Raw genomic sequence first — 11,031 nt, 5'->3', positions numbered from 1 at the left:
ACATTTGACCTATTTTTTAAGGTTGGTTATACTTGTGTTTATCAATGTGTGGTTTTTAAAATTATGCCATGCCGATTTATTTACAATAAATTGTGTTAACTAACAGCATGAGCACCGCTTAAAATCTGTGAACATGTCCAAAATTAAACTCTTTGATGAAGATTCGGAGGAAGAAGTAGCCATCAAAACAGAGAACGAGTATGCAAAAAAATACGATGCCTGGCGAGAAAAAGAAGAACTCCACAAATGTGAGTGATACTTTATATCTTGGCATTACTTTCCCCATCGTTACGGGCCTGGTCTGGTTTCTTTTTTTTTTTTCACAAAATGTAAACAAACCTTACAAATTTTAACCTACATATATTGACTGCCTCGTTGGTTCAGTGGTTAGCATATGAGGTCTTATAATTGAGTTGTGGCTCTCCAACCTAAGGTTGAGTCAAAGAGTGACCCTGCATAAAGTAACTACCCAGAATAAGCAACACTATTATACCAATGCCTCAAAAAGCATGTTGAGGTGTTGTACCTGGTCATTATCATTAAAAACAATGATTTCTGCAACAATGTATAAAATATTAACCGCCAAATCCACATTAAGAGCTGCATCAGTGGATCTTGAATATAAATGTTATATATGCAGTAACCTTAACATTTTGAGTAAAATAAAAATTTTATGTCTATGTCAAAAACCAAATCATAGACATTGTGTCGCCATACGCTAGATGGTTTGGACACCTAATACCTGTATGCAGGACACATGCAAGAGAAAGTTGTCTTCCAAACTTACCTTTAAGAGTCTGTTCGTAATTAAAAGATATTCTACCAGTAACTATGGATTAAACAACACACTTTACTTTTATTGGGTTTACTCTGGTGTTTTTATTAATTATGTAATATTTTTGCAACATTATTTTACAGTGGAGCAAAAATATGGTTCCAAAGCATTGAAGTCAGATGCTTCTTCATCATCTGACAGTGAGGACGAGAGTGACGAGCCTGTTGAGGTCTCCGAGGAGGTGGAGAAGCAGTTCCTGAAGACTCTTTCTCTTCTGAAGACCAAGGACCCAAGGATATATGATCCTAATTTCAACTTTTTTGATGAGAAACTTGAAAGCAATAAAGGTAACTTCCCACTTTTTAAATACCATGATCATCATCATTAACAACCCATATTTGGCTCACTGATGAGCACGAGTCTCCTCTCAGATTGAGAGGGCTAAGTCCACCACACTGGCCCTATGAGGGTTGGCAGACTTCACACACTGAAAAGTTAGAGGTGCATGCCCCGGACATGATTTGAATCCACACCCTCTGAATCAAAGGCAGAGGTCATATCATATCACTGCTCATTTTGATTTGATTTTGATTTGATCCTGCCCAAATACCCCAAGCAACCAGAAAGCTAAGCTAGACATGCATTTGGTTCCCTCATATATTTAATTTTATGTTTATAACATTAATTATAACTATTACTTATTGATCTAAAAATAAAAAAAAGAACAATAAAATATTGAGATTACTCAATAGTTAATTAACATTTTAAATAATGATTTTAGTTCATACAATAAGTTTTAGTTTGAGTAAATAAATTCACTAAATCTATAAAATTAGTACTACTAGTAGTACTTGAAAATAATTATTAAAATTAGCCACCCTTGGTTGTTGGGTGCCCATCACGCAGGCAACATTCCTGTGTTGAACTGTGATGAAATTTCTTGTGCGAGAAAGCTGCCTGCCCAAGAGTCACCTGTTGCCTTTTGTCTTAAAAATTCCATTCATTGTAATGCAAATATTCTAATATTTTTGGATTGACTTTCCAATCTGAGTCCAACATAGATTCTCCCTGGATAAGCTGGGTAGTTTTCTGTTATAATGGTGAAACCCATCATTTTGTATATTTACAGAAAAGAAACCAGAGACAAAGAAGTTGACATTTGGTGACAGTGATGATGATGATGATGATGATGACGGTGCAAATATATTCAGTATTGAGAAAAAAGCTGAGATTGATGAACCAGATGATGACAAAGATTCAAGTGGCAATTGTTTAAAGGTAATGTACCTTCAAAGTAATGTACCTTTGGCAAAGTACCAAAGATGAAAGATGCTTGGAGGCCGTTGGATCAGCTTCCACCTTCACACAGGAAGTAAAACTATAAGAAATGTAAACAGTAATTGTTATCAATTGTAAATTATAACACTGTATGACTTTTTCAAAAGAGCAACTAATGAGTTTCTTGCCGATATCTTCTCAGCAGAACCTGCCTTCCGAACCAGTGGTAGAATCTTTACAAATAGTCAACTGATGTGTCAAAAGCGCTTGTAAACCGAGCCTACTTGAAATAAATTATTTTTGATTTGATTTGATTTACCTTCAATTTATTAATGACTAGCTGACGCTGCGTGGTTCCTGTTCCCGTACAAAACAAAAATTGTTGCATTCGTAATGTAGTACATGTTGGTAATAATACCTAAGTTTACCTGGTAGAGATTGGTACTAAGCTATAAGACTGACTTTTGTAAATAACTTATTTTGTATATTTCTGTTCTATGCAGGGGCCTATCCAGCAATTTTGTCTTCTTTACTTTACATACACCAAAAACACTTTTTGTTATTATATTGTTAGAATAGTATAGTTTATTGAGCCTGTTATATTAAAATAATAAACTAGTTGAAAGAAATAAAATTGGTCTCTTGGGGAACAAGACAATTTTGTCACACTGCATTTTTAAGACCCGTCATTTTTGCCACTGTGGACAAATGTCCCGCTGTCCCTCCCCTGGATTGGGTTATGTATTATATTCATTATTGTAGTGTAAAAATAAGTAAATGTTAATATGCAACTGATCATTATAAAAAAGTTAATAAATTTCAGGAAGACAAACTAAAGGACTACCTAACTGGGAAAGTAGAGCACGTAGACCAAGATATAGAGAGTGACCTGGCACCGCTTCGTGCATTGTGGTCTGACCCCAAGATAAATGAAGGGGAGGCCTTCCTGAGGGATTATATTTTAAATAAAAGGTGAGTGTAGATATTACCAACCCACATTGAAGCAGTGTGGTGTAGCTCTATATCCTCTCTCTTCTAAGAAGTGAGGCTTAGCCCTGTAGTGGGTTGTAAACAGAATTTAATAATGTGAATTTTAAGCAAATAAGTTTCCATTGTGAAATTGTCATCTACGCCTGAGCATTATTAATAATTTTTTTAGAGTAGGTAGGGTAGATCTGGTAATTCGGTCTTTGTGCAATTAGTAGAACAGTAGGCGTACAATGCACACCACAATATATCTCTAGGCAAGAGAAAGATAAATGTCGACTATTTTTCACATTTGTCTGCCTCAGTTTTGATACGCTAGTGGGGGCTAGCTATAGTGGGGTCTCTAGTATAAAATATCATTTTTTGTAATTTATCTACAAGTTTAATATTTTCTAAATTGACTCAGGTGTGGTCTGGTGGTAGACATGAACCATGGCTAGTTACCACCGTACCGGTGAAGACAGCAAAGCATTTATCATTTAACTACTATGCCTCATAGTAACAGTCAGAGGTATGGGTAGAATAAACTTGTATGTATTCCGAGTAAGCCCCAATGGCGTAACTAGTAGTTTTTTTTTTTTATTTTTTTTTTTATTCTTTACAAGTTAGCCCTTGACTACAATCTCACCTGATGGTAAGTCATGATGCAGTCTAAGATGGAAGCGGGCTAACTTGTTAGGAGGAGGATGAAAATCCACACCCCTTTCGGTTTCTACTTGGTAGTGTACTCGAATCCTTACCAGAAAATTGCAATCAAACTAAACTCAGGAAATTTCGAAGAGCTGATGCCTATTTTTACTTGATACCAGTTTGGTAGTGGGGCCCATTTGTTTATTTGCACCAGGGCCCTTAGTTACCAAGCTACACCACTGGTGAGCCTGCTACCATCTTGAACTGCATACTCACTTAACATCAGGTGAGAAAGCTGTCAAGGGCTAACTATTTATTAAATGATTTTTTCATTTCATTAAAAAGAAGATTTCAGACTGCAAACTTTTTTATTTTTTTATTCTTTACTTGTTAGCCCTTGACTACAATCTCACCTGATGGTAACTGATGATGCAATCTTAGATGGAAGCGGGCTAACGTGTTAGAAGGAGGATAAAATCCACAACCCTTTCGGTTTCTACACAGCATCGTACGGGAACGTTAATTCGTTTGGCGGTAGGGTGGTAACTCGCCACGATAAAAGCCTCCCACCAGCCAAAACTACCTCATATCATGTGAAATATCAACTTGGCTATCCATTCCAGGTATTTAGAAGCCGGTGATGCAGGCGAAGCTGAGGACAAGATACGCGATGACGCGGACTTGGAGGAAGATGAGAAGCAGGTGGAGGAGCAGGGCAAGTTCGAGCGCGCATACAACTTCCGCTTCGAGGAGCCCGACGACGAATATGTAAGCTCACATGTTGCTCTGCTGACTTGTGTACAAGTGTGATATTCTTTGCCCCATGGCATAAAACCTCCTAAAAGAAAGAAAGAAAAAACTTTTATTTCAAAAACTATGCCACACCTTAACTCCTTAACACTATTGTAGTGCCTGAGACTCACACCATTTAGTCTAAGCACCAGAACACCAGTGATCCGACTCAGCATGTACCAAAGAAATATTGGATGCTAGCTGACGCCGCGAGGTTTCACCCACGTGGTTCCTGTTCCCGTAGGAATACGGGGATCATATATAGCCTATAGCCTTCCTCGATAAATGGGCTATCTAACACAGAAAGAATTTTTCAAATCGGACCAGTAGTTCCTAAGATTAGCGCGTTCAATTAAACAAACAAACAAACAAACTCTTCAGCTTTATAATATTAGTATAGATACAGCGCTGATTTTCAGTTTATAACTTTAAAGTACCGATGTGAACATTACTCCGGGAAGAATTCGTCCTTTCTGCCAAATTTCATCTTTGTTTGTCAAGTGATTTTCGAGATTTCGTGATGAGTGACGGAAGAAACGGAATTATTTGAATTACTTTGTATGAAAACATAAAATGTTTTTGTTATTCAGTTAAAAAAAAAAAATAATAATTATGCAATTCAGCTCCTATAAGTGGACTCGTCAACACCTTGAAGTTAAGGGAAATACTATCGAGCACCCTGTATATATAGCAATCTATATATATATAAAAATGAATTGCTGTTCGTTAGTCTCGCTAAAACTCGAGAACGGCTGTACGGATTTATCTTATCTTGGTCTTGAAATGTTCGTGGAGGTATAGGGTAGGTTTAAAAGGTGAGAAAAAATCAAATAATTTCCGGGAAAACCCTAAAAACTGCTCTTTTCTATTTCCCATACAAACGTTTAAGAGTCAAGCGGTAGGGGTAGGGTTGGGGTAGGGTAGGATAGGGGTAGGGTAGGGTAGGGGTAGAGGTATAGAAGGATAGAGTAGGGATAGAGAATAAGTGCACTTATGTCAAAACGAAGCTTGACCGGGTCCACTAGTTAAGAATAAAAAATAGTATATGGTTTACCCATAATTCAAATAACATTCCTACTGATTCCAGTTAAAACGTTTCCCTCGCACGATGAACTACATCCGGCCCAAGGACGAGCGGCGCTCGCGCAAGCGCGCCGAACTGCGCGACAGGAAGGAGGACGAGAAGCGCCAGAAGATGGAGGAGATCGCGCGCATGAAGGCGCTCAAGCTGAAGGAGATCCAGCAGAAGATCGCTAAGATCAAGGAGGTCACCGGCAACCAGGAGCTAGCGTTTCAGGTACTGAGGTCATCTTCATTATTAGCCTCCGACCAATTACTAAAGGACCTGACTTGCTAGATTTTACCCCTCTGACCACAGAGTAACCAGAGTGAGTATTTACAAGCAACATACTGAAGCCGGTGAAACCCATTTAAAAAAACAAACGTCACGCATGTCCTTGACAACCGCATATACAAACTTTTTTCATAATTTGTATTTAAAAATTTAAAGGCAAAGGTCATATCCACTGGGCTATCACGGCTCGGCTATAAAAATTTGATTCAGACAAATTTAGAATTTGAGGAAATTAGGTTGAAAATAGTTGACATATAGGTGGTGTTGTGAAAGTCTTTTTAAGATTTTTTCATGATATAAATTTTTTTATTACTAGGAAGAAGACATAGAAGGAGACTTCGACCCTCAAGAGCATGACAGAAGAATGAAAGCACTCTTCGATGAACAGTACTATGGAGAGACTGATGACCAGAAGCCTGTCTTCCCCGACCTGGACGATGAGCTGGAGATTGGTGAGACTATAACTATGCTTTATAAATAATGTGATTAAATTATATAGTTACTAGCGGACGCCCGCGACTTCGTCCGCGTAAAATTTACGTTTCACAAATCAACAACAATATATCCAAAAAAATTAGATATGTCTCGTTGCTGCCGGGGCTGGGTTTTTTTTTTGTATGGAGCGTGACCGTTCTTCTTTCAAAATCTATGAAAAATCTTTTATTTTATTAGATGAAAATTCATACAGTTTTAGCTTAGCTTTATTAAATGTGACATTTTTTAATGTATGAACTATAAATGGACAAATAACAAAGATATTAGTAATTTTGTTTAAACGCCCATACAAATCTGACGATCATTATGCTCCGAAAGTAATGATCGCAGATACCCTGTTACTTTTACAAAATTGCTTTTTGCATATGCTATTTGCATATTCTTAATTTATGTACAATTTAAAAAACTGTCAGCATCCCCATTGATTTTAGTTAATTAATATTGTTCTGATGAAATTTCAGAAAATTGGGAAAAATATGAGCAAGATGCCAGTCAACTACAGCAAGATGTTGATGAAGACGGTCCCCATTGTGAAGACGAAAACTTTAATGTAAGTTATTAACTCGCATTTTATTACATTTAATTAAATAATTAACATAAGAGCCGTGATATGACTTCTGCCTCAGTTTCCGGAGGGTGTGGGTTCGAATCCGATCCGGAGCATGCACCTCCAACTTATCAGTTGTGTGCATTTTAAGAAATTAAATATCACGTGTATTGAGACACGTGATATTTAATTTCTCGGTGAAGGAAAATCATCGTGAGGAAACCTGCATACCAGAGAATTTTCATCATTCTCTGCGTGTGTGAAGTCTCCCAATCCGCATTGGGTCTGCGTGGTGGACTATTGGCCTAACCACTCTCATTGTGAGAGGAGACTCGAGCTCAGCAGTGAGCCAAATGTAGGTTGACAATGTTGAAATAATTAACTGACTGTTCGGAATACCTCCTATGATTTCGAAAATAATTTTTTGTTTGTTCATTTACTGCCGTAATTATTAGTAGTGAAACATTTTTCCCACGATTATTATTATTTAATTGATTGATTATTTAATTGATTGATTATTTAATTGAATATAATTTTAGTTTTAATCAAATTATTCTTCCAAATGACAATTATTTAATAAACACATTAATACATTAAATTGAAGTGTCTAATGTGTGTTTACTCAAGTGTTTTATACACATATGATACAATTTTTAAAATTTTTGTTTGTCTGTCTGTCTATTTGTTCGATTTTAATGGAACTTTCAATGGAAGATAAAGGAGGTGAATCTATGGCTCCAGCTAGATTTCTGCAAAAAGCCGGAGAAAGTCGCAGGCGTCCGCTAGTTCCCAATATAATAAATGTTTTCTTTACTCCAGATGGACGCAGACTACGATCCGAAGGCAGCAAAACTGAACCTTCTAGAAGAGCTGAAACGCAACATGGGCACCAAACGCAGGAACAGGAAACGCAAGTCCAAGTTGGCCCAACTCCTGGCTGAAGAGAAACCCAAGTTTGTGCCCGACATAGACAAGAGATACTCACAGTTTATGGAGGAGTACTATAAGATGGACTGCGAAGATGTCATAGGGGGTGACCTCCCAACGAGGTTTAAATATAGGGAAGTGGTGCCCAATGACTTCGGTCTTACTGTTGAGGAGGTATATATATATATTTAATACTCATTGTCAGACTGTTTGTAATTACTTCTCTGCTTATAGGAGACGGGATTTGGAGCTGTAACCCACCATGCACTAATGTGTAATGGCGTGCGTATTTTTGATGGCCCAACGCATTCTGTATAGTTACAGCGATGTGACATCACCCATTTCCATGGCAACCTGTAGAAATAACGTTTATTTATTTATACTTTATTTGTACACCACAACATAAAAAAATAAAACAAATAATAAGATAGAAAAGAAGTATATACAGCACAGAAGTAGGATACAAAAGGCGGCCTTATCGCAAAGCGATTTCTTCCAGGCAACCTTGGGTTTAAGAAAATTCAGAAACACGAGAAAGCAGGTTGTATAAACAAAATAAAATACATACAACTTTCAAATTCGAATAAAATTTGTTATAGGCGAATATAAGATAGCAGAATCACACCCCAGTACAAGGCCGTCTAAGCCTAGCGCCGCTATTACTTTTTAAGCATCTCTTTTATGTGTTGTTTTATTTTTACAAAATGTATGAAACCGATTCTTTTCTGACGCGTCTCGACACGACACGTCAGACAAATATAAATCCGGCATTAAACACACTTGTTTATTTATTTCAACCTCACAATATAATTGTTAAAATCAATCTAACAAAAATACTCTACTTCTAGATCCTCCTGGCAGATGACAAAGAGCTAACACAGTGGGTGCCTTTAAAGAAGATAGTCAGGTATCGACCAGAGAATGTGGAGAAGGGTGAAGTAAAGACTTACTCTCAGAAGGCAGCGGACGAAAGACTGAAGAAGAAGATACTGCCCAGTCTGTTTAAGGATTTGCCAGAGTAATTACAATTATTTATTGTTATTTTATGTATTTACTAGCGGGAATTTCAGTTTTTCATAAATCCCGCGGGAACCATGAACAGGGTAGTTGACTCATCAAATTTAATAAAAACAAAATTAATTTCGTATATTACACGGAATAAGGGTCTGAAATATATTGATAATAATAAGGATTTCTTATAAAACCTAATTTAAAAAAAGAAACAAAGATTCCGACTTAAAAATTATGTTAGTAAAAGCAGGGTGAATGCCTAATTTTATCGAATCACCACAGACCAAAACCCATTTAGTATCTGATGAATGAACAGTGATAAACTAATGAAAGAAATAAAAATAACAAATTTATAGCTATTATGTGTTACAAAACAATATATTGATATTGTTTTTAATTGCAGAGAACCAGAAATAGTAGTGCCACCTGAAGAAGTTAACAAAAAGAGGAAGAAGAAGAAGAAAAAGAAAAATAAGGACTTAGAAGAATCGGTATCTAATACTATTGATCAAGACATGACAGGGGGTCATAATGAAGAAAATGGCACTAATGAAGACAATGAACAAATTTCCAAGAAAAAGCGTAAAAGAAAAGAAACAGATTGCAAAGAGTATGAAAACGAACAAACCATAGAGCTTTCTGTAAATGAACACGAAACAACTGATGAAAGCATAGAGAAACCTAAGAAAAAGAAGAAACGAAAACACAATGTTGAGAATGATACAGAAAATAGTTCTAATAAAACGGATAACAATAAAATGAGCGTATCTCTAACCGAAAATGATACAACAATAGAAACAGAGCAAAAGAAACGAAAAAGCCTTAACGATATAGAAAATAAGTATTCTGAAGATAAACAAATAATAACTGAATGTATAAGTAGTCAAGTTACTGACACTTCAGAATTAAATAACAAAAGTAAATTTCATAGTAAAAAGAACAAGAGCAAAAACTCTTTCACTGTAGATACGGTAGTCAATGAAAGCCCTTCTAGAGTTATAGATGAAAATGTCAAAAGTAAAGAACGTAAAAATAAAAATAAACCCGGAAATTCGTTTATCGTTGAAACAATAAATGAAGAGAATGGCGTCGATAACAACAAAAATAATCTTAAATGTAAAATAGATATTGTTGGTAATGGCGTACCTAAAAAGAAACAAAAGAAAAACAAAAATAAACAACAAAGTTTACAAATTAAGAAGAATAACATTAAAAATAAGACTTCTAATTCTGAAAAATCAAAGGATCCCTTGAGCAATTTATCAGATGAGAGACTCAAGGCGTATGGTTTGAACCCAAAAAAGTATAGAAGCTTCTTAAAATATAAAAATTTTTAAATAACAATGGTGGAAAGAAAGAGTTATGCCGATGATAAATATAAATATTACAGAAATACAATGGAACTGCAAAAAGCGACAAATATTTCGGGTCGACTAGACCTCTTCACCTCTTCAGGTGCTCATAATTGAGCAATTTTATAAACATTGCTCTGTAATATGTGTAATATTGTGCACTTCTTGCGAAGGCGAAACATGTGCAGTCATGGATGATGAGGATGATCGTTTTATAGAAATGTGATTTATGGTAATAATATGCACTCTGTACCGACTCTTAAATCTATGAGTAATATACACAGAAATTATATTATATGTTTCAAAAAATGGAATTTTTATTAAAGTAAGTTATGATTTATGTGATTTTTCTTCTCCCTTGCACCCCACAATAGAAAGATGAGTAGGCGTCCAATTAGCTGGCTATATAACCCAGATAGTTGCATCCTTTGACACCTAGTTGCATCATAATATTGGTCTGAGGCATCATTAAATATCTAAATCAAAGAATATATTACTCCAAGAAACTAAACCATAAACATTCCAACTCATTATACCATAAATATTTCTCTGTCTAAATTAAATGTTAATTAAATTAATTGGTAATCTGTGGTAATATTATCACAGAGGATCCTTTGATAATCATAGTATATTGGCAAGCTTGAATCCTGTGTTGCCATAATATTGTGTTTTAAAGACTTCCTTTCCTACGGAATAATAAAATCTTAGACCATTAATAACTGGACGCGGTTCGCACCCAAATTCACCAACAAAAAAGTCTGTCATTTTTTGAGGGGGACGAGGTAAACTCACACATCGAAAACATTTAACACCATTAAGTATATTCTGTGTCCATACACTACACACAACTATTAATTTGACTCGCAATACACACACGCGTAAT

The 11,031-nt window shown here is 35.9% G+C and overlaps 1 protein-coding gene across 1 annotated transcript; it reads left to right on the top strand.

Annotated features, from left to right (window-relative positions):
* The first annotated feature begins 11 nt into the window (after positions 1 to 11).
* Positions 12 to 10,486, top strand: LOC112044823 (protein KRI1 homolog). The gene is made up of 11 exons (XM_024080799.2): positions 12 to 248; positions 919 to 1,122; positions 1,905 to 2,053; positions 2,877 to 3,025; positions 4,294 to 4,438; positions 5,550 to 5,759; positions 6,133 to 6,268; positions 6,773 to 6,861; positions 7,678 to 7,959; positions 8,634 to 8,803; positions 9,200 to 10,486. The coding sequence occupies exons 1-11, from the start codon at positions 134 to 136 to the stop codon at positions 10,131 to 10,133; spliced, it is 2,583 nt and encodes an 860-aa protein (XP_023936567.2). The 5' UTR covers positions 12 to 133; the 3' UTR covers positions 10,134 to 10,486.
* Positions 10,487 to 11,031: the final 545 nt, after the last annotated feature.

The sequence above is a fragment of the Bicyclus anynana genome, chromosome 20 (genome assembly GCF_947172395.1).
Source record: "Bicyclus anynana chromosome 20, ilBicAnyn1.1, whole genome shotgun sequence".
NCBI lineage: Eukaryota > Metazoa > Arthropoda > Insecta > Lepidoptera > Nymphalidae > Bicyclus > Bicyclus anynana.
This window is presented reverse-complemented; position numbering and strand designations above follow the sequence as displayed.